Genomic DNA, 23,753 nt, shown 5'->3' with positions numbered 1-23,753 from the left:
TGGCCACAGAAATGTTCCAGCTTCCCTTTTAACACATTTGCTTCCCTTTTCATGTGTTGTTTTAAGAGAGCTAACAACCAGAGACCAAAGATGTAATGTAGAGAAGAAAGGAATGTGTTGTTACCTGAGGCCAGCCACTGCCCGCTGGGAGATACGCTAATACACCGCACCAAGTTAGTGTGCCCCGTGTAAACCTGTAAAACACAGAGGGGAGGGTGAGAGAGAAACAGGGACAAATCAGCCAGATAGGCTCTTAAGCATTTTAATTTCAATAACAAGAACCCAATCTCAATAATTCACCAGGGAAGCAGAATGGGAGACTTATGACTGCCTAAAAGATACCACTTTCAGAAAAAAGAAACGGATTTATAAGATCCAGAAGCTGAGAAGGGGTTGGGAAAACAACAACATTAATGTATACCAGCTCTGTTGAAGGGTCATGAGGACTCAAAACGTCAACTTTGTTCTTCTCTGCCAATGCTGCCAGACCTGCTGAGTTTTTCCAGGTAATTCTGTTTTTGTTTTGGATTTCCAGCATCTGCAGTTTTTTGTTTTTAACATTAATGTATAACTTCTCAGGTTTCATCCTCCTGGATGCAGCAGAGGAGGAAGCAGCACCATTGGAGGGTCAGTACTGAGGGAATGCCACACCATTGTAGGTTCAGTACTGAGGGAGTGCCGCACTGTCGGAGGTTCAGTACTGAGGGAGTGCCGCACCTTTGGAGGATCAGTACTGAGGGAGTGCCGCACCGTCAGAGGGTCAGTACTGAGGGAACACCGCACCATCAGAGGTTCAGTAGAGGGAGTACTACACTGTCGGAGGGTCAGTACTGAGGGAGCGCCGCACCATCAGAGGGTCAGTACTGAGGGAGCGCTGCACCATCAGAGGGTCAGTACTGAGGGAGCGCCACACCATCAGAGGGTCAGCACTGAGGGAGCGCCACACCATCAGAGGGTCAGCACTGAGGGAGCGCCACACCATCAGAGGGTCAGCACTGAGGGAGCGCCGCACCTTATGAGGGTCAGTACTGAGGGAGCACTGCACCGTTGTAGGTTCAGTACTGAGGGAGCGCCGCACCATCAGAGGGTCAGTACTGAGGGAGCGCCACACCGTCAGCGGGTCAGTACTGAGGGAGCGCCGCACCATCAGAGGGTCAGTACTGAGGGAGCGCCACACCGTCAGCGGGTCAGTACTGAGGGAGCGCCACACCGTCAGCGGGTCAGTACTGAGGGAGGGTGCACTGTTGAAGGGGCAGAAGTGAGGGAATGCAGCACTGTTGGAGGGCCAGTAGGAGGAAATGCAGCACTGTCAGAGGGCCAGTACCGAGGGAGTGCGGCATTGTCGTAGGGCCAGTACCAAGATAGCGTGGGACTGATGGGATACCCTGCCAGGGTATATTCTGGCAGGACAAAATCACGAATGTGGCCATCCTCTGAAAAGGCAGAGCTCCCAAGTGCGTTGGCACTAATTAAACAGAGGCCGCTTTGATAGCTTGTCCTCAGGATGGAGGATGGCTGCAAACCCAAGGAATTTCTATATGAGCCAGAAACCCAAGGCTCTGCTGCAAGAATGCTTGCAAGTGTGACATGAAGGCCCTAAACATTGATTATCACACCTGGGAGTCACTAGGGGAGTGGCAAAACCTCCTGTGGGCTGGTGTGCACCACCATGATGAACAGTGGCTACAGAGCTTGGCAACAGGTGCCAAAAACAACAACCCTCAATGCCACTTGACAACTTTATGTCTGACACTTGTCACAGAACCTTCCTCCAAAAAACTGGCCTCTTCAGCCATCAGCAAAGGTACACCAAGTGAAGACACCCCACATAAGTGGATTGTTTGCTGCAGGTTCATAAGGGTGGAATGATGCCAACAAATACCCCTTAATGATCCTACTCCCATCACAGCCTTCCGTTTTTCCTTGATGTGCCTGCAAAATATTTTACTATTTGCATCATGTTCCCTGATAATTTAATTTCAAAGTTCCTTTATTCTCTCATGGGATGTGGACATTGCTGGCCATCCCCAATTGCCCTTCAGCAGGTATTGGTGAGCTTGCTAGGCCATTGCAGTTAAGTGTCGACCACATTGCTCTGGATCTGGAGTCACATGTAGGCCAGACCATGTAAGGATGGCAGATTTCCTTCCCTAAATAAAGCAGATGGGATTTTACAACAATTGATGATAGTTTTATGGTCACCATTACAGCACCTTGTTTTCAATCCCAGATTTATTTATTGAATTTAAAATCCACCAGTTGGAGCGGTGGGATTTGAACCGATGTCCCCAGAGCATTAGCTTGGGCCTCTAGATTATTCATCCAGTGACATTAGGGCTACGCCATTCTCTGTCTTCCCAATTTTTTTTGAACTCTCCTAATCTCTTTCTATTCTCTTATCATTCACTTCTCTGCTATCTTTCCTGACCCTCAGTTGCTCGCCATTTCATTTTTCAAAGTTCTGTCAGCACATCAACATCAACTTTACTCCAATCCATTAACCTAGTTTTCATCATATTTATCTCATTCTCTACCGTCACCCTAAAGTGCATTATATTATGGTCACTATTGCCGAGATGTACCCTTAACTTTACTTCTCTTATAGACTCTGGTTCAGTTCCCATTTCCAAATCCAATAGCAAATCTTCCCTTGTTGGACTTTTTACATATTGGGTTAGAAAGAAGCTGTGTGCACATTGTGGGAACTCCATTCCTTTATCCCCTTTACCTACCTCTTCTGTTCAACTGAAATCAGGGTAATTGAAATCCCATATGATTATTATTCTTTTTTTAAAAAATGTAAATTCCCCAATTTGCATATTCCACTCTCTACCTCCCTTCCTCTATTAAGGCACAAGTCAGGGGTATGATGAAATATTGAAGGCGATGGCGTAGTGGTATTGTCGTTGGACTAGTAATCCAGAGACCCAGGGTAATGGTCTGGGGACTTGGGTTCAAATCCTGCCACCGCAGATGGTGAAATTTGAATTAAATAAAAATCTGGAATTAAAAGTCTAATGATGGCCATGAAACCATTGTCAATTGTTGTAAAAACCCATCTGGTTCACTAATGTCCTTTAGGGAAGGAAATCTGCTGTCCTTACCTGGTCTGGCCTACATGTGACTCCAGACCCACAGCAATGCAGTTGACTCTTAAATGCCCTCTGAACAAGGGCAATTAGGGATGGGCAATAAATGCTGGTCTAGCCAGCAACGCCCACATCCCAGGAATGAATTAAAAAAAGTGGTCTGCAGGCTACACCTATTAATGTTATGGATTGTTTATCTCTATTGTTAGGAACTAGATATAGTTTAAGTAAGTTGTATTTGTATTAATGGGTGTTAAGAATAAGTTATAGCTTTAAGTTTAAGTTTTAAGTTTAATTTGTGTTTCTGTATTGGTGTGTTACGAAAGAGGGGAACATGAGTTTTAGTTTTAAAAATTAAACTTTTAAAAAACCAACCCAAGTCTGTGGGTTTGTTTGTACACCTGCTTTATAGTGAGGTTTTATGACTCAAAGTAGAAAACTGGGCTGTTGCCTAGCAGCAGGGGGCCCATAGTCACAAGAAGCTGAAGAGCAGTTTGCTTACTTCAGTTGAAACTGAATGGACACAGATGGACACAGCAGAGGAAACCGCAAGGAGCAGATTTCCCAAAAGAACCAAAAGGTCCCAAAGCCAAGGAGCGGGACAGAAAGGAGGGGTCCCAAGAAGACCTTCTAGTCAAAGGGAAAGAACAGGAATCTGAAGAAGATCCTGTTAAGCGAAGTTAAGAGCGAGGAGCAGGGGAAGTCTCCAAGCTTAAAGGGAGGAAGCTGCAGGGCAGAGACTAAAAGCAAACATAGGCTTGCGAGAAGCCTGAAGATCCAAGGAGATAGCTAAAGATTGGTGACTCCTTACTATGGGCAGTGGTGTTCTGTCGGCACGGCTGAGCATCTGAGAGAGATTGCGTGGAAGGCAAAGCTTGAATGCACTTGGGATCTTGAGATCCAAGGGAAAGGAACATCAGAAGGTGAGTTCGAAACCCTGGAGGTGGACCCTTGTGGAAGACCAGAGAGAAAGTGTCGTTTGGGAGAAGATTCCAGAGCGAGCTCTTCGAGAGTGGTTGTGAAAGACGGGGTTCAGTGAGACTGGTTGACTCATGGTGCGACAAAAGTGTCTGGGGGGAATTGAGGACAGATCCATAGCATCTGTTTGGGGTGGCATCTGTCACTTGGTTTCAGAGTGTGGTGTGTATGACCACAGGTCACCTATTGGTTTACATGGACTGTATACTTACTGTGAACATTAGAGTATAAGATACCTTTTGTAACTTGTGTTATCCTTACAAATCTCTATATATCTGTAAAGGTATAGTTGTGGGTGAAGGAGTATTGTAATATTGTTCAATAAACATTTTACTCTTTTGTTAAAAGGTCATCAGCTGACTCTTGTGACTCTGCTCAGTAGCTACCCTCCACATCTCTAAACAAAAAATAAAAGTTAGGATCTATCAAGCCAGGTTCCACCCTGGGATCTGACTTATCCAGTAGTAACATCAGCTGGGATCATAACACTATCCGCACGGATTCTATTTTTGATATAAAATAAAAACAGAAAAACTATAAAAACTCAGCAGGTCTGGCAGCACCTGCGGAGAGAGAAACAGAGTTTATGTTTAAAGTCCCTATGACTTTGGATTCTATTTTTGTCTTGCTGACGGCTGTGTCCCTATATTTTACTACTATCATGTTATCCCAAATAAGTACAGCTACACCACTTTTCCTAAATATGTTATACCCTGCAGTTTAATTCCCAGTCCTGGATTTTTTTTGTAGCCATGCCCAGATAATCCCTGGGAGGACTGTCTGCAATTATACAACATCTGGAATGCCATGCAGTTGAGGTTACTGCTTAAGCAGTTACTGGCGAAAGGAAGTTGCCAACTTAGTTCTGGAATGTATCTAAAAATTCCAGATCATGGAGTCACAGTTTCAAATTAAGAATGATGTGAGTGCATATACAAAGTCCTATGGCAGCCAATAAGACAACAGCTTGTGTTTATATAGCACTTTAACATAAAAAATATCCTAAGGCACTCCTACCCTAGGACACATATAGCAGTAAACATAAGATTCAATTAAATGGAGAACCAAGGCTCTACAGGTGTAAAATGTGAGGATTATATGCACAAAGTTTCACAGCCAGCACACTTATGACTGTCTACGACTGGTTTATACTCCAACAGCGACCAAGTGAACCATCATCCTGGCCTCCACAGAATTTGAAGTAACCGGCAACACGTTTCCATCTGAAGCGTGTCCAATCACGAACATCCCTGCACACTAGAGCTGGAGACACAATGATCCAACTATGCATGTATAGTGCTAGAAAGGAGGAACATATACAACACCTGGCGGGTTGTCAGACACCACAAATAGGGAGAAGTTGACTTTTTAAAATTCTATCATGGGATCTGGGCATCACTTGCTAGGCCAACATTTATTGCCCATCTCTAATTACCCTTGAGAAGGTGGTGAGTCACCTTCTTGAGCCGCTGGAGGCCACATGGTGTGGTACATCCACAGTGCAGTTAGGGAGGGAGTTCCAGGATTTTGACCCAGTGACAGTGAAGAACGACGATATATTTCCAAGTCAGGATGGTGTGTGGCTTAGAGGGGAACTTCCAGATGGTGGTGGTGTTCCCATGCTTCAGCTGCCCTTGTCCTTCTAGGTGGTAGAAGCCACAAGTTTGAAAGGTGTCGTCAAAGGAGTCTTGGTGAGTTGCTGTAGTGCATCTTGTATAGGAGACACACTGATGCCACTGTGACCTGCACCCATTCCCATTAACAGAACAGAGAGCCTCTGGATCCCACCATGCAACCATTGCTGCTGCATACTTGTAATAGGTGTTAAGTGAGTGCACACACAGAAAACCTTTTACACAGAGAATGTTTCAGTGCACAGGCAAAGAGCATGAGGATGGTGCTCACCAATGCTTGAGTGGTTGGAAATGGCTGGAGATCCTTCGGTTTGGGAAGCTTGGGTATCAGATCTTCTGGGTCCACATTCACCTAAAGGAAATCAAGCAAAGTAAATTAACTACTGCAGCGGTGAGCAGAAGACTCAGCAGAGCAATTCACGGACAAGCAAAACACACACAAAAAAAATCAGGACACTGTTCCAAAAACATTCCACATCAACAAATCTCCTTGCAGTTCTGAGGAGGTGCTGCACTGTGGGAGGTGTCATCTTTAAAACACCGGCTTTGGCTGGCCTCTCAGCTGCATGTGAAAGATCCTAAGGTAATATTTAAAGTGGAGCTGAAAGCTCTCTCCTGGTGTTCTGGCCAGAATTTCATAACAACTGCCTGATACAGAGTAACCGTTCATTTACCCAGCTGCTGTGTTTGGGAGTCTTGCTGTGCACTCCAATATAACAGTGACCACATTTCAAGAGTAATTCATTGTACAAAATAAAGGGACTACACATAAATGCAAGTCTTTGAAAACAACTGACCAATCTTGAAAACAAGAACCAGAGCAGCAAATTATCAATTTACTTTCTCCTCTGCGCCCCTCCGTGCCTTACAATTAAAAAAAGTGTGAACCTACCCTCATCTTCCTTTGCCGCGGACAGAGATAGAGATCGAGGCAGCGTTCAAAGCGTTCGTGAATGAAGCGTGAAAATGCAGGCACGGCACGCAAAGATGTGAATTTCTGTGGGAGGAAGTTCAGCTTCCGTTCCTCAGGCTCCTGCTGTTCCCAGGCCAGCCTCTGCAAAAGACAAACATAAAGCAAGCTACATTAGACCAGGTGGAATAAGGAAGGGAGCCAGTGAAGCGAAGCATATACGTTCCTGTTTCTGGGTCACTGCACGTGAACGATTAGTGCACTTGGTAATCACATCCAGAGGTGCTGAGAACAGTAATAGTGTTAGGAGTGACCAGGGAGAAGGAATGACTTCATCATCCAGGGCTCCTCATCTTCAGAGAGAGGCACAGTTCATTGGGAACCCTATGGAGCAGCGATATCTAAACGGTGACTACAGTGCCATTTACAGCAATACAACCCTGGAAACCTAATATATGGAACCATTGAAAAGTTACAGTGCAGAAAGAGGCCATTCAGCCCATCATGTCTGCACTAGCCAAAGAGAAAAAAAAAAGAAACTAGCCGCTCATTTTAATCCCATTTTCCAGCACCTGGTCCGTAGCCCTGCAGGTTACAGCGCTTCAGATGCAGATCCAGGTACCTTTTAAATGAGTTGAGTGTTTCAGCCTCAACCACCAACTTGGCAGTGAATTCCAGACACCCACCACCCCTTGGCTGAAAAAGCTTTTCCTCATGTCCCCTCTAATCCTTCTACCAATCACCTTAAATCGATGCCCCCTGGTAATTGTTCCCTCAGCTAGGGTCAAAGAGGTCACCCCTTAGCCTCATCTCTCTAAGGAAAACAATACTAGCCTATCCAGTCTCTCCTCAAGGTTGCAATTTTCAAGCTCTGGCAACATTCTTGTAAATCTCCTCTGCACTCTCTCCAGAGCATTTATGTGTTCCTGTAATGTTGTAACCAGAACTGTACACCAATTTCTGGCTGTGGCCTAACCAGCATTTTGTACAGTTCCATCATTACATCCCTGCTTTTGTATTCAATACCTTGCGCATTAAAGGCAAGCATTCCATATGCTTTCTTGATCACCTTGTCCACCTGTCCTGCTACCTTCAAGGACCTGTGGACAAGCACTCCAAGTTCCTCACTTTCTCCACGCTTCTCAATAACTTCCCGTTTACTGAATATTCTCTTGCTTTGTGTGCCCTCCCCAAATACATTACCTCACACTTTTCCAGATTAAATTCCATTTGGAGTCGTCAGCTATTCTCTTCACTATCAACTACACGGCCAATTTTTGTGTCATCTGCAAATTTCCCAATCGTGTCTCCCACATTTAAGTCTAAATCATTAATATATACAACAAACAACAAGTCCCCAACACTGAGACCTATGGAACACCATCGGAAACTGTTTTCCATTCGCAAAAACACCCATCAACCATTACTCTTTGTTTCCTGTCACTGAGCCAATTTTGGATCCAATCTGCCATCTTCCTCTGCATCCCATGAGATCTCACTTTCCTGACCAGTCTGCCATGTGGGACCTTATCAAATGTCTTACTGAAATCCATGTAGACACCATCTACTACACTACCCTCATCAATCCTCCTTGTTACTTCCTCCGCTGCTTTGTCCTGTTTGAACTTCATGGATCGAGAGGTTTGGAATGGGCTCTCTTTACAACTGTTGCCATATTACTGGATAAATGCTTAATCGAAGCATGTTCCACTGCATCAAATGCTCGATGGGAATGAACAGGCATAGGACAGGTGGTTCCCCCATAGCCCTACCCCATCCCATGGCTCGCTGATGCACACCAGTGAAGTTAACAATGACAAAAGGCTAGTAGAGACATGAATCAAAGGGATCATTCAGCCCATCCTTCCCAACACCACCATTACCACCCCCCTCCCCAATCACAGCAATATTAAAAGTACTAGACTAGCAACCCTGAGCTGCAATCCCACTATTGCAGGATGTGAAGTAAAATGACAAAAAAATCTGGTGATCTGTGAAACCAGCACAAGATCAAGTAATCATGAAAAGCTGTCTGAGTGTTGAAAGAATAATGTGTTACCACAATGTCGTGATTTCTATCTATTGGTTACAGAAATATTGTTCATTATCCCCCAGGCGCAGTCACATCGTGGACATGACCAGCAAGGTGAGTGTGAGTGGCAAGAGCTTGTGTGTTCCCTCAGAATGAGTCTTGGGGGTGTGTGGAGCGGTTTATGGGAAAAATGGGCGTTCAAACCATCACCTCCCTCCTGCCAAAGCATCATCTCCGGCTACTGCAATGTCTTATTGCTTCATCGTGGTGGTGTAATGTTAATGTCACTGGACTGGTAATCCTGAGGTTCAGGCTAATGCACTGGTGGAATCTGAATTCAATTAATAAATCTGGAATATAAAGCTGGTCTCACAACTGGTGACCATGACAACTATCATCAATTACCATAAAAAAACCCCATCAGGTTTACTAATGTCCTTTAGGGAAGGAAATCTGCTATCCTTACCCAGTCTGGCTGAAATATCACTCTTAACTGCCCTCTGAAATGGCGGAGCCAGCCACTCAGTTTCAAGGGTAATGACGACGGGCAATAAATGTTTGCCTGGTCAGCGACACCCACATCCAATGAGAGAATAAATAAAAATGGGGGGTGGCGGGGGGAAGCTAGAACTAGGAGGGACAGTTTCAAAATAAGGAGTCTCCCATTGGAGACAGAGATGAGGAGGAATTTTTTCTCTGAGTTGTTAGTCTGTGGAATTCTCCTCTCCAGAAAGCAGTGGAGGGAAAGAAAAATTCCAAGGGGAGGATCCACCATCTGTGGTTAACTAAATAAATTAAAAATAGTATCAAAAATTTAAAGAAATAGCATATAATTGCGCAAAGATGGTTGGCAGGTCAGAAGATTGGACAGCGTATTAAAAAAATAGCAAAGAACGACCAAAAGATTGATAAGGAAGGAAAAATTAGGGTACGAGAGAAAGCTAGTTAGAAATACAAAGGCAGATAGTAAGAGTTTCTACAGATATTTAAAGAAAAGACCTAAAAAAAAGCGAGCACTGGCCCTACAGAGAGAGAGAGCGTCTGGGGAAATAATGGAAAATAAGGAGATGGCAAATGAATCGAATTGGTATTTTTCATTGGCCTTCACCACAGAGTATACGAGTAACATCCCAGAAATAACTAAATCAAGAAATAGGAGGGAGGAACTTGGAAAAATTACAATCACCAAGGAAGTGGTACTGAGAAAATTGTTGGAGCTGTGGGCTGACAAGTCTCCGGGTCCTGCTGAACTTCATCCTAGGGTTTTAAAGCAAGTGGCTAGTGAGATAGTTGATGCCATTGGTTTTAATTTTCCAAAATTCCCTAGATTCAGGGAAGGTTCCATTAGATTGGAAAATAGTGAATGTAACTCCTTTATTCAAAAAGGGAGACAGAAAAGAGGAAACTACAGGCCAGTTAGCTTAGCATCTGTCGTAGGGAAAATGTTAGAAGCTATCATTAAAGACATCATACAGGGCTCTTGGAAAAATTCAGGGTAATGGGGCAGAGTCAGCATGGTTTTATGAAAGGGAAATCGGGTTTAACCAGTTTATTGGAGTTCTTTGAAGGTTTCACATGTGCTGTGGATAAAGGGGAACCAGTGGATGTGCTGTATTTAGATTTCCAGAAGGCATTTGATAAGGTGCCGCATCAAAGGTTATTGCAAAAGATAAAAGCTCATGGTGTAGGGGATAACATATCAGCATGGATAGAAGAGTGGCTGGCTAACAGGAAACATAAGGTAGACATTAATTGATCTTTTTCTAGTTGACAAGATGTAACGAGTGGTGTGGCACAGGGATCAGCACTGGGGCCTCAACTTTTTAACAATTTATGAGACCACATCTGGAGTACTTTATACAGTATTGGTCTCCTTATTTAGGGAAGGATGTAAATGCATTGGAAGCAGTTCAGTGAAGGTTTACTAATACCCTGAATTATCGAGTTGTCATATGGGGAAAGGTTGGACAAGGCTAGGCTTATATCTGCTGGAGTTTAGACTAGATTGAAACATACAAGATCCTGAAGGGTCTTGACAGGGTCAATGCGGAGAGGATGTTTCCTTTTGTGGGAGAATCTAATGTTAGGGGCCACTGCTTAAAAATAAGGGGTTGCCCATTGGGACAGAGATGAGGAGAATTTTTTTTCTCTCAGAGGGTCGTGAGTCTTTGGAACTCTCTTCCTCAAAAGGCGGTGGAAGCAGAGTCTTTGAATATTTTTAACACCGAGGTGGGTAGATTCTTGATAAGCAAGGGGGTGAAAGGTTATCGGGGGTAGGTGGGAATGTGGAGTTGAGGTTACAATCAGATCAGCCATGATCTTTTTGAATTGCGGGGCAGGCTCAAGGGGCCAAGTGGCCTACTCCTGCTCCTAATTCATATGTTTATATTGAATATTTTCAAGGCTGAGTTACACAGATTCTTGAATAACAAGGGAGTCCAAGGTTATTTGGTGGGGTGGGCAGGAAAGTGGAGTTAAGGCCACATCAGATCAGCCATGATCTTATTGAATGGTGGAGCAGGCTCAAAGGCCTGAATGACCTTATAGCTCTGGTCTGAGGTGTGTAATATCAGTACGTACATGCACTGGGCAGAGACCTGTTTTTGGGTGGGTAGGTTGTTGATCACTTTCTGTGGGATACTCCTGATACTTAAGAGTCAATAGAATACCTCCAACAGGTGATTTCTAGCAGACTTCTAGAAGAAGCTGAAGGTCATGGCTATTGACAAGTTAGCCATCAAGTGTAACCATTAAGTGTAACCAAAGGCAGCACTCAGACTGGATATGCCATTCAGCAAAGGGACTCCTCACCTCCTCCTCCGTTAATAAATACTCAGGCGGGGGATTATAAGACTCCTCATGCCCTGGGAGCTTCAGCTTTGGTGCAGGGACGTGCATTTTATGCCGACCCAGGATTGCATTGGGATCTTCCTGTGCCCACAGGTCATAGTACAGTGGCGTGTCATCTCGTGGCTTGCGTGGTTTGATCCAGCCTAGTTTTATTGCATTGACAAGTTTCGATACCTGCAGGATGAAAGAGAGTTCAAATATAAAAGCACAGTTAAAGCTTCAACATAACAGAAGCATGGGGGTAAAGACTGAAGCCATGGGGGTAAAGACTGAAGCCCAATGTTTTTCCCTCTTTGTTAGTTTAGGCACACTCTCTTACTATTGCTTTTAATCAGCTGAGTTCAAATTCTTCAGCTATCGTCAAGCCTCCATTAAAATTGCTCTAGATAACTGATAAAAGGCGAGTTATTTTCTCTAAAAAGGGATAGGAAGTAATTAGAAGCTGCTCCACCTTTCAATATGCAGGGATGCACCAAAGCTAATAGGGTACAGACTGTAGGGGTTATTATGCAAATTTACAACACAGCATAAGGCAATTCTGCCCATCGAGCCTGTGCTGGCTCTTTGATAGAGCAGTTGTGATTAGTCCCACAACCCCGCCTTTTGTCTGTAACGCTAAGTTCCTCAGCCTCGAGGACCTGTCCAACTGCCCTTCAAAATTATTTACAGAATCAGGCCCCACCACCATTTCAGGTCGAGCATTTCAGATCCCGACAACTCTGAGATACACCTCCCCTCAATTTTTTTGCCAATGATTTTGAAGCTCTGACCTTCAGTTATTGACCCAATCAACTGAGGGGATAGTTTACTGTGTACTCTTTCAAAACCTCACATTGATCTGAAAGCCTCTGCTTGGTCCTCCAGGGGGAACAGTCTAAATTTTCCAACCTTTCCTCATAACTGAAGTCCCTTATCCCTGTAATATCCTGGTAAGCTTTGTACTGGGATGATAACCAGCGCTCACAAATTCAAATCCCAACACTGGTAAAGTATAAAATTTAAATAATTAAATTTGCATTATAATTTGTGAGCTGGCACCAGAAAATAGCCTGAAAGTAACAAGCCCCCCAAACTACTTTACTAATGTCCATCAGGGAAAGGAAGCTCCCTCTTTCCCAGTCCAGCCTACCATGTGACTCCACTCCCACACTATGGGATTAATTTTTAATGCCCTTGGAGCAAATAGTGTTGGGCAATTACTGCAGCCTTGTCACGTGTTCCCTATATCCCAAGGATAAACAAAAAAACAAAGCTCGGCAGTGCACTGATTTCCAAAGGGAATCTGAATCGTCTGGATGGCCCCATTGACATTCCCATCAGTTAAAACAAGCAGGCAGAGGCTGGAGCAACAGAAGACCATTGTTTCACACAGACTGAAAAAACAAACTGAACACCAGCCATACCCAGCAACTCAAGGGATCTGTCGCAGATGACAAATTGCAGAGGCCAGTTATAATTTAGTTTCTGCATCACTGAAATGCACGATGCACGGTATAACTCCTGTCTGGAGGTTGCTGATCTGTGCGCAATTGGAGCTTTAGTAAAAATGTGAAGCAACTTTTGAGGTGGTCAGTTCACACAAGCTGCAGTGTAAGGTCAAGTCTGGAAATTTATGGAGAGCTCAGGTTATCTGCTGAACAGTCATTTCAGCATGCACAGGCTGAGTTTGGTTTAGCCAAGGATACTTTCTCGGCCTTGCCCAATGTTACCTGCAGTTTTGCTCTAGCTCCTTTGCGGGCAAGGGGAAGAACTATTCAACAGCCATAAATAAAAATATCTGGAAAAACTCAGCAGGTCTGACAGCATCTGCGGAGAGGAACACAGTTAACGTTTCGAGTCCGTATGACTCTTCAACAGAACAGTTAACTGTGTTCCTCTCCGCAGATACTGTCAGAGCTGCTGAGTTTTTCCAGGTATTTTTATTTTTGTTTTGGATTTCCAGCATCCGCAGTTTTTTGCTTTTTTTCGACAGCCATGGTGTGGCTCAGGAATAATCGTTGGGTCTTACCTTCTCCTTCTCGATGAGCGATGGAATGAAGCTGCGCTTGTGTGCTGGATGGTTGGTCACTGGGTGAATCATCGTCTCATGCGTAAAGAAATCAATGGAAGGCTAAACAAGGAGAAGTGTTAATTTCAGACTCTGTCCAAGACACATAACCACTGACGCAGACCAAGCTTAGAGTCAGCTCCAGCTTTGGCCTGCGAAAGCCGATCACTTCTCCCAGGAGCTGACAAACACACCAAAATTCAATGTGCTTAAGTAGAGCACAAGTCAGAATCAGTAGAATAAAAACAGAAAATGCTGGAAAAACTCAGCAATTCTGACAACTGAGTACATAGGACTCTACTTCAGAGCTCAGTTCAGACCCTTCTGTCAGAGCTTTCCCAGCATTTACTGTCTTTATTTCAGATTTCCACCATCTGCAGTATTTTGCTTTTATATCAGAATCAGTAGAGAATGGGAGTGTGGTGAGATTGGGATTAGAATGGGTAGGATATTGAAAGGTATGGGGCAGGGTGACCAACTGTCCCTTATTTTACAGGACTGTCCCATAATTAAGAGCACGGCCCCATGTTGCATATGTCCAGAACACTGCTTTTCCTGTAATTCAGAATTTCAAATTTCATGTATGTGCAATACCTACTCTGCTCCCATATGCACACTTTAACAGCACTGGCAGCACAGCAATCAACCCCACCCACCCCCCTCACAGATCTGGCAGCACCCCATCTCCAACACTCTAGTGCCATGGTATCTCTTAATTTTTTCCATGAGAGTTGGTCACGCTGGTATGGGGAGTGAGGGGGAAGAGTGGGATTAGACTGGGTGGGATATTAAAGGGTGCAGGGAGTGAGGGGGAGAGTGGGATTAGACTGGGTGGAATATTAAAGGGTGCGGGGAGTGAGGGGGAGAGTGGGATTAGACTGGGTGGGATATTAAAGGGTGCGGGGAGTGAGGGGGAGAGTGGGATTAGACTGGGTGGGATATTAAAGGGTGTGGGGAGTGAGGGGGAGAGTGGGATTAGACTGGGTGGGATATTAAAGGGTGCGGGGAGTGAGGGGTAGAGTGGGATTAGACTGGGTGGGATATTAAAGGGTGCGGGGAGTGAGGGGTAGAGTGGGATTAGACTGGGTGGGATATTAAAGGGAGCGGGTAGTGAGGGGGAGAGAGGGATTAGACTGGGTGGGATATTAAAGGGTGCGGGGAATGAGGGGGAAAGTGGGATTAGACTGGGTGGGATATTAAAGGGTGCGAGGAGTGAGGGGGAGAGTGGGATTAGACTGGGTGGGATATTAAAGGGTGCGAGGAGTGAGGGGGAGAGTGGGATTAGACTGGGTGGGATATTAAAGGGTGCGAGGACTGAGGGGGAGAGTGGGATTAGACTGGGTGGGATATTAAAGGGTGTGGGGAATGAGGGGGAAAGTGGGATTAGACTGGGTAGGATATTAAAGGGTGCGAGGAGTGAGGGGGAGAGTGGGATTAGACTGGATGGGATATTAAAGGTACAGGGAGTGGGATTATAAATGTGGGGAAGCTGCCCAGTCTATAAGAGTAAAAATAATGCAGTTGGGAATGATTCCCAGCCCGTGTTATATCTGACCCGAGAGTTCTTAATGCAAACATTAACTATAAAATAAGGGAATGGGGAAGTAGGAGGTGGTGGCGGGGGGGAGAAAATAATTCACTGCCAGCACCAGAATCGTTCACTCCAATAAATATAGGGGGAAAAATTCCTTTAAAAGGTCACCTGCCTCAAGACATTTAGTCTGTCCCCAAGGGGCCAATGGTTAGACTGATTTCACCAACTCCAGGCCAACCTGCGAGTGTTTTTGAAAGAACAGACCGCATTCATTGGGATGAAGTATGTCCAGAGGAATTCAATGTAAATTCTTTGGGTAGAAATTTTGAACTTCAGCCCAAGTTAGGAAACTATTAAAAAAAATCCTTTGAGTAACCCTTTGCACTCAAAACATCCTCAGTGGGTCACAACCACTAATAAAGTCATGGCCTTAGAGGCGTGCACATTGTCTGCAACCAGGTTTTATACCATGCCATGTTCATTTACAATGGTTCTTTCATAGAATCTTACAGCACTGGAGGACATTCGGCCCATAAGACCATAAGACATAGGAGCAGAAATTAGGCCAAACGGCCCATCGAGTCTGCTCCGCCATTCAATCATGGCTGATAAGTTTCTCAACCCCATTCTCCCGCCTTCTCCCCGTAACCTTTGATCCCCTTACCAATCAAGAACCTATCTATCTCGGTCTTAAATACACTCAATGACCTGGCCTCCATAGCCTTCTGTGGCAATGAGTTCCATAGATTCACCACTCTCTGGCTAAAGAAGTTTCTCCTCATCTCTGTTCTAAAAGGTCTTCCCTTTACTCTGAGGCTGTGCCCTCGGGTCCTGGTCTCTCCTACTAATGGAAACATCTTCCCCATGTCCACTCTATCCAGGCCTTTCAGTATTCTGTAAGTTTCAATCAGATCCCCCCTCATCCTTCTAAGCTCCATCGAGTATAGACCCAGAGTTCTCAAATGTTCCTCATATGTTAAGCCTTTCATTCCTGGGATCATTCTCATGAACCTCCTCTGGACCCTCTCCAGGGCCAGCACATCCTTCCTGAGATACGGGGCCCAAAATTGCTCACAATATTCTAAATGTGGTCTGACCAGAGCCTTATAAAGCCTCAGCAGCACATCCCTGCTTTTATATTCTAGTCCTCTCGAAATAAATGCCAACATTACATTTGCCTTCCTAATTACCAACTCAACCTGCAAGTTAACCTTAAGAGAATCCTGAACTACGACTCCCAAGTCCCTTTGCACACCAGAATTCTGAATTCTCTCCCCATTTAGAAAATAGTCTATGCCTCTATTCTTCCTACCAAAGTGCATGACCTCACACTTCCCCACATTGTATTCCATCTGCCACTTCTTTGCCCATTCTCCTAACCTGTCCAAATCCTTCTGCAACCTCCCCACCTCCTCAATACTACCTGTCCCTCCACCTATCTTTGTATCATCTGCAAACTTAGCCAGAATGCCTTCAGTTCCTTCATCTAGATCGTTAATGTATAAATTGAAAAGTTGTGGTCCCAATACTGACCCCTGCGGAACTCCACTAGTCACCGGCCGCCATCCTGAGAAGGACCCCCTTATCCTCACTCTCTGTCTCCTGCCAGATAGCCAATCTTCTATCCATGCTAGTACCTTGCCTCTAACACCATGGGCTCTTATCTTACTGAGCAGCCTCCTGTGCGGCAACTTGTCAAAGGCCTTATGGAAGTCCAAGTAGATAACATCCATTGGCTCTCCTTTGTCTAACCTACTCATTACCTCCTCAAAGAATTCTAACAGATTTGTCAGGCATGACCTCCCCTTGATGAAACCATGCTGACTTTGCCCTATTTTACCATGCACTTCCAAGTATTCTGAAATCTCATCCTTAATAATGGACTCTAAAATCTTACCAATGACCAAGGTCAGGCTAATCAGCCTGTAATTTCCCGTCTTTTGCCTCACTCCCTTCTTAAACAGGGGGGTTACGTTAGCGATTTTCCAGTCCTCTGAGACCCTCCCTGACTCCAGTGATTCCTGAAAGTCTCCACTAACGCCTCCACTATCTCTTCAGCTATCTTCTTCAGAACTCTGGGGTGTAATCCATCTGGTCCAGGTGATTTATCCATCTTCAGACCTTTCAGTTTTTCTAGCACCTTCTCCTTGGTTATAGCCACCATACTCACCTCTGCCCCTGACTCTCTTGAACATTGGGGATGTCACTCATGTCTTCCACTGTGAAGACTGACACAAAGTACCTATTCAGTTCCTCCACCATTTCTTTGTTCCCCACTACTACTTCTCCAGCGTCATTTTCTAGCAGCTCAATGTCCACTTTTGCCTCTCTCTTAACCCTTTATATATCTTTAAAAACACTCTTGCAATCTTCTTTTATATTACTGGCTAGTTTACCCTCATATTTAATCTTCTCCCTCATTTCTTTTTTAGTTGTCCTCTGTTAGTCTTTGTAGGCTTCCCAATCCCCTGGTTTCCCACTGCTCTTTGCCGCATTATATGCTTTCTCTTTAGCTTTTATGCTGTCCTTGACTTCCCTTGTCAGCCATGGTTGCCTCGTCCTCCCTTTAGTATGCTTCTTCTTCCTAGGGATGAATTTTAGCTGTGTCTCCCAAATTACTCCCAGAAACTCCTGCCATTGCTGTTCTACTGTCTTTCCTGCTAGGCTCATCTCCCAGTCAATTCTGGCCAGCTCCTCCCTCATGCCTCTGTAGTTGCCTTTGTTCAACTGTAATACCGTTACATCTGATTCCAGCTTTTTCCTCTCAAATTGCAGGGTAAATTCTATCATATTATGGTCACTTCCTCCTAAGGGTTCCTTCACCTTAAGCTCCCTTATCAAATCTGCCTCATTACACATCACTAAATCTAGAATTGCCTGTTCCCTAGTGAGGTCCACCACAAGCTGCTCCAAAAAGCCATCTCATAGACATTCCACAAATTCCTTTCCTTGGGATCCACTACCAACCTGATTTTCCCAGTCCACCTGCATATTGAAATCCCCCATGATCACTGTAACCTTGCATTTCTTACACACCTTTTCTATCTCCTGGTGTATCTTGTGCCCCACATCCTGACAACTGTTCGGAGGCCTGTACATAACTCCCATTATGGTTTTTTTTACCTTTGCTGTTCCTCAACTCCACCCACACAGATTCTACATCATCTGACTCTACATCATTTCTTGCTATCGATTTAATTTCATTTCTTACTAACAAAGCAACCCCACCCCCTCTGCCAACCTGCCTATCTTTTCAATAGGATGTATATCCTTGGATATTTAGCTCCCAGTCCTGATCCCTTTACAGCCATGTCTCCGCGATGCCCACCACCTCATACCTGCCAATTTCAATGTGCACCACAAGCTCATTTACCTTATTTCATATACTGCGTGCATTCAGATACAACACCTTCAGTCCTGTATTTCCCGTCCCCTTTCTCACTGTCGTCCCTTTATCTGATATGCTTGAAGTTAGATTCCTAGCCCTTTCCAAACACTCTGTCCTTTTTTGTGTTCTGGAGACTTTAATAGCCTCTCATGGGCTCTCCTTTCTTTTCAGAGTTTTCATAATTTTCCATGAAGTTGAATCCACCCCCCCACAAGCTAACCTGCTGCTTTGTTTCCCATTAGTCATGCTTCTTGGAGTTTTACCCTTCCCTCCAGGCCCATTGTGCCTGTGCTAGCTCTTTGAAAGCGCTATCTTATTAGTCCCATCTCCTGCTCTTTCTCCATATCTCTGCAATTGTTTTTCCTTCTGTTATAAAACCATGTTTTACTTCAAGAATGATTTTATTTACTGAGTAGGCTGAAACCACAGGAGTTTTAAAAAGACTGAAAAACTTTATCGCACAACGAGTAGTTCGGGTCTGGAATGCGCTGCCTGGAAGTGTGGTGGAGGCAGGTTCAATCGGGGCATTCGAGAGGGCATTAGATGATTATTTGAATAGAAACAACGTGCAGGGATACAGGGAAAAGGCAGGGCAATGGCACTGAGTCTAAACGCTCATTTGGCAAGCTGGTGCAGATGTGATGGGCCGAATAATCTCCTTCTGTGCCATTAGAATTCTGTGACTGACAATGTTTTAGGTAACCTAAAAAGGTCATAAGATGGCCAAACATTTACATAAATTAACCGTGCAAATCACAATGGAGTTGTGCTGCTGTAAGTAGCCCACAAGGGTACTCAGACTAAATGAGTCTGAATTGGCCATTCCCTGAACTATTCACAGGCATCCAGACATAACCTGTTATAACATAAAACAAAAACAAAACAAAATCTCTCTGTCATAACATACTCCAGTCTGTTAAATTGAATCACTTTGAACAACGGACCAGCTGAGAAGGGGGCTCCACTGACCATTTAATCTAATCATTTTAAACAATGGGCCTGGGATGAAGGTCCCCCGGTTTGCTGTGACCACATTTAGTAACTGGTCAGTTTGTGAATGGAAGTCACATGATAGCAAGCTAACCCTTTGTATCAAGAAAAGAAACTGCTTTCCCAGAGTGGGAGTCAGGCAAACCATGAGCAGCGAGAAGAGAACTTGTGGTCCACCTCTCTCCCCACCCCGCCCAGATAAGCCTGTATCTAGACAGCCAAACATTGCAGGCAGCATCTTCAAGATAAACCAACCAACTGCCGCCTTAGAGGAAAAGACATGGATCATTTGTTAAGGCTTTAAATCATCCCCGTGCAGAATCCAGAAAAGTTACCGAACTCGACCTGAAATCATCCAATGCATCAATCGACAGGATCTGTATGTATATGGCTGACTTTCTTTTGGACATTCCTTGTAACTTGTGTGTACGTGGGTCGGTGAGCCCGTGGGTCAGTGTGTACGTGGGTTGGTGAGCCCGTGGGTCGGTGTGTACAAGGGTCGGTGAGCACGTGTGTCGGTGAGCGCGTGGGTCGGTGTGCGCGTGGGTCGGTGTGCGCGTGGGTCGGTGTGCGCGTGGGTCGGTGTGCGCGTGGGTCGGTGTGCGCGTGGGTCGGTGTGGGCGTGGGTCGGAGTGGGCGTGGGTCGGAGTGGGCGTGGGTCGGAGTGGGCGTGGGCCAGTGAGCCCGTGGGTCGGTGTGTGCGTGGGTCAGTGTGTGCGTGGGTCGGCGTGCCTGTGGGTCGGTGTGTGCGTGTGTCGGTGTGTGCTTGGGTCGGTGTGTACGTGGGTTGGTGTGTGCGTGGGTCGGTGTGTGCGTGGGTCAGTGCGCCCGTGGGTCGGTGCGTGCGTGGGTCGGTGCGTGCGTGGGTCGGTGTGTGCGTGGGTCGGTGAGCTCGTGGGTCGGTGCGCCCGTGGATGGGTGTGTACGTGGGTCGGTGAGCCCGTGGGTTGGTGCCCCCGTGGGTCGGTGTGTACGTGTGTCGGTGTGTGCGTGTGTCGGTGTGTATGTGGGTCGGTGTGTGCGTGGGTCAGTGCAAAGGTGGGTCGGTGCTCCCGTGCGTCGGTGTGTGTGTGGGTCGGTGTGTACATGGGTCGGTGAGCCCGTGCGTCGGTGTGGGCGTGCGTCGGTGTGGGCGTGGGTCGGTGTGTGCGAGGGTTGGTGTGTGGGTGGGCCGGTGAGCCCATGGGTCGGTGCGCCCGTGGGTCGGTGTGTACGTGGTTCGGTGAGCCCGTGGGTTGGTGTGTACGTGGTTCGGTGAGCCCGTGGGTAGGTGAGCCCGTGAGTCGGTGAGCCCGTGGGTCGGTGTGTGCGTGGGGCGGTGTGTGCGTGGGGCGGTGTGTGCGTGGGGCGGAGTGTGCGTGGGGCGGTGTGTCCGTTGGTCGGTGAGCCCGTGGGTCGGTGCGCCCGTGGGTCGGTGTGTACGTGGGTCGGTGTGTACGTGGGTCGGTGTGTGCGTTGGTCGGTGTGTGCGTTGGTCGGTGTGTGCGTTGGTCGGTGAGCCCGTGGGTCGGTGAGCCTGTGGGTCGGTGTGTGCGTGGGTCGGTGTGTGCGTGGGTCGGTGCAAAGGTGGGTCGGTGAGCCCGTGGGTCGGCGTGTGCGTGTGTCGGTGTGTGCGTGTGTCGGTGTGTATGTGGGTCAGTGTGTACGTGGGTCAGTGAGCCCGTGGGTCGGTGTGTGCGTGGGTCGGTGCGTGCGTGGGTCGGTGAGCCCGTGGGTCGGTGCGCCCGTGGGTCGGTGCGCCCGTGGGTCGGTGCGTGCGTGGGTCGGTGTGCCCGTGGGTCGGTGAGCCCGTGGGTCGGTGAGCCCGTGGGTCGGTGCGCCCGTGGGTCGGTGTGTGCGTGGGTCGGTGCGCCCGTGGGTCGGTGCGCCCGTGGGTCGGTGCGCGCGTGGGTCGGTGTGTGCGTGGGTCGGTGAGCCCGTGGGGCGGTGTGTGCGTGGGGCGGTGTGTGCGTGGGGCGGTGTGTGCGTTGGTCGGTGTGCGCATGGGTCGGTGAGCCCGTGGGTCAGTGAGCCCGTGGGTCGGTGAGACCGTGGGTCGGTGAGACCGTGGGTCGCTGAGCCCGTGGGTCGCTGTGTACGTAGGTCGGTGTGTACGTGGGTCGGTTTGTACGTGGGTCGGTGAGCCCGTGGGTTGGTGTGTGCGTTGGTCGGTGAGCCCGTGGGTCGGTGCGTACGTGGGTCGGTGTGTACGTGGGTCGGTGAGCCCGTGGGTCGGTGAGCCCGTGGGTCGGTGAGCCCGTGGGTCGGTGTGTATGTGGGTCGGTGTGTGCGTGGGTCAGTGCAAAGGTGGGTCGGTGCTCCCGTGCGTCGGTGTGTGTGTGGGTCGGTGTGTACATGGGTCGGTGAGCCCGTGCGTCGGTGTGGGCGTGCGTCGGTGTGGGCGTGGGTCGGTGTGTGCGAGGGTTGGTGTGTGGGTGGGCCGGTGAGCCCATGGGTCGGTGCGCCCGTGGGTCGGTGTGTACGTGGTTCGGTGAGCCCGTGGGTTGGTGTGTACGTGGTTCGGTGAGCCCGTGGGTAGGTGAGCCCGTGAGTCGGTGAGCCCGTGGGTCGGTGTGTGCGTGGGGCGGTGTGTGCGTGGGGCGGTGTGTGCGTGGGGCGGAGTGTGCGTGGGGCGGTGTGTCCGTTGGTCGGTGAGCCCGTGGGTCGGTGCGCCCGTGGGTCGGTGTGTACGTGGGTCGGTGTGTACGTGGGTCGGTGTGTGCGTTGGTCGGTGTGTGCGTTGGTCGGTGTGTGCGTTGGTCGGTGAGCCCGTGGGTCGGTGAGCCTGTGGGTCGGTGTGTGCGTGGGTCGGTGTGTGCGTGGGTCGGTGCAAAGGTGGGTCGGTGAGCCCGTGGGTCGGCGTGTGCGTGTGTCGGTGTGTGCGTGTGTCGGTGTGTATGTGGGTCAGTGTGTACGTGGGTCAGTGAGCCCGTGGGTCGGTGTGTGCGTGGGTCGGTGCGTGCGTGGGTCGGTGAGCCCGTGGGTCGGTGCGCCCGTGGGTCGGTGCGCCCGTGGGTCGGTGCGTGCGTGGGTCGGTGTGCCCGTGGGTCGGTGAGCCCGTGGGTCGGTGAGCCCGTGGGTCGGTGCGCCCGTGGGTCGGTGTGTGCGTGGGTCGGTGCGCCCGTGGGTCGGTGCGCCCGTGGGTCGGTGCGCGCGTGGGTCGGTGTGTGCGTGGGTCGGTGAGCCCGTGGGGCGGTGTGTGCGTGGGGCGGTGTGTGCGTGGGGCGGTGTGTGCGTTGGTCGGTGTGCGCATGGGTCGGTGAGCCCGTGGGTCAGTGAGCCCGTGGGTCGGTGAGACCGTGGGTCGGTGAGACCGTGGGTCGCTGAGCCCGTGGGTCGCTGTGTACGTAGGTCGGTGTGTACGTGGGTCGGTTTGTACGTGGGTCGGTGAGCCCGTGGGTTGGTGTGTGCGTTGGTCGGTGAGCCCGTGGGTCGGTGCGTACGTGGGTCGGTGTGTACGTGGGTCGGTGAGCCCGTGGGTCGGTGAGCCCGTGGGTCGGTGAGCCCGTGGGTCGGTGTGTGCGTGGGTCGGTGTGTGCGTGGGTCGGTGCAAAGGTGGGTCAGTGAGCCCGTGGGTCGGCGTGTGCGTGTGTCGGTGTGTGCGTGTGTCTGTGTGTATGTGGGTCAGTGTGTATGTGGGTCAGTGTGTACGTGGGTCGGTGAGCCCGTGGGTTGGTGTGTACGTGGGTCGGTGTGTACGTGGGTCGGTGTGTGCGTGGGTCGGTGCGTGCGTGGGTCGGTGCGTGCGTGGGTCGGTGAGCCCGTGGGTCGGTGTGTGCGTGGGTCTGTGTGTGCGTGGGTCGGTGTGCCCGTGGGTCGGTGTGTGCGTGGGTCTGTGTGTGCGTGGGTCGGTGTGCCCGTGGGTCGGTGAGCCCGTGGGTCGGTGCGCCCGTGGGTCGGTGTCTACGTGGGTCGGTGTGTGCGTGGGTCGGTGCGCCCGTGGGTCGGTGCGCCCGTGGGTCGGTGCGCCCGTGGGTCGGTGTGTGCGTGGGTCGGTGAGCCCGTGGGGCGGTGTGTGCGTGGGGCGGTGTGTGCGTGGGGCGGTGTGTACGTGGGTCGGTGTGTACGTTGGTCGGTGAGCCCGTGGGTCGCTGTGTACGTGGGTCGATGTGTGAGTGGGTCAATGTGTGAGTGGGTCAATGTGTGCGTTGGTCGGTGTGTGCGTTGGTCGGTGTGTGCGTTGGTCGGTGTGTGCGTTGGTCGGTGTGTGCGTTGGTCGGTGTGTGCGTTGGTCGGTGTGTGCGTTGGTCAGTGTGTGCGTTGGTCAGTGTGCATGTGGGTCGGTGTGCCCGTGGGTCGGTGAGCCCGTGAGTCGGTGCGCA

The 23,753-nt window shown here is 48.6% G+C and overlaps 1 protein-coding gene across 1 annotated transcript in view; it reads right to left on the bottom strand.

The window, feature by feature from the left end:
* The window catches only part of bop1 (BOP1 ribosomal biogenesis factor), a 188,915-nt gene that overhangs the window by 26,823 nt on the left and 138,339 nt on the right, over window positions 1-23,753 (bottom strand). Inside the window, exons 6-10 of the mRNA XM_041184195.1 lie at window positions 13,502-13,603; window positions 11,455-11,667; window positions 6,594-6,755; window positions 5,973-6,053; window positions 125-194 (exon numbers count right to left, since the gene is read on the bottom strand). Coding sequence (XP_041040129.1) covers window positions 125-194; window positions 5,973-6,053; window positions 6,594-6,755; window positions 11,455-11,667; window positions 13,502-13,603 — 628 coding nt within the window. The remainder of the gene's footprint in view (window positions 1-124; window positions 195-5,972; window positions 6,054-6,593; window positions 6,756-11,454; window positions 11,668-13,501; window positions 13,604-23,753) is intronic.

Source organism: Carcharodon carcharias, chromosome 3 (genome assembly GCF_017639515.1).
Source record: "Carcharodon carcharias isolate sCarCar2 chromosome 3, sCarCar2.pri, whole genome shotgun sequence".
Lineage (NCBI taxonomy): Eukaryota > Metazoa > Chordata > Chondrichthyes > Lamniformes > Lamnidae > Carcharodon > Carcharodon carcharias.
Note: the sequence above shows the minus strand (reverse complement) of the source record. Positions and strands in the feature narration are given on the sequence as shown.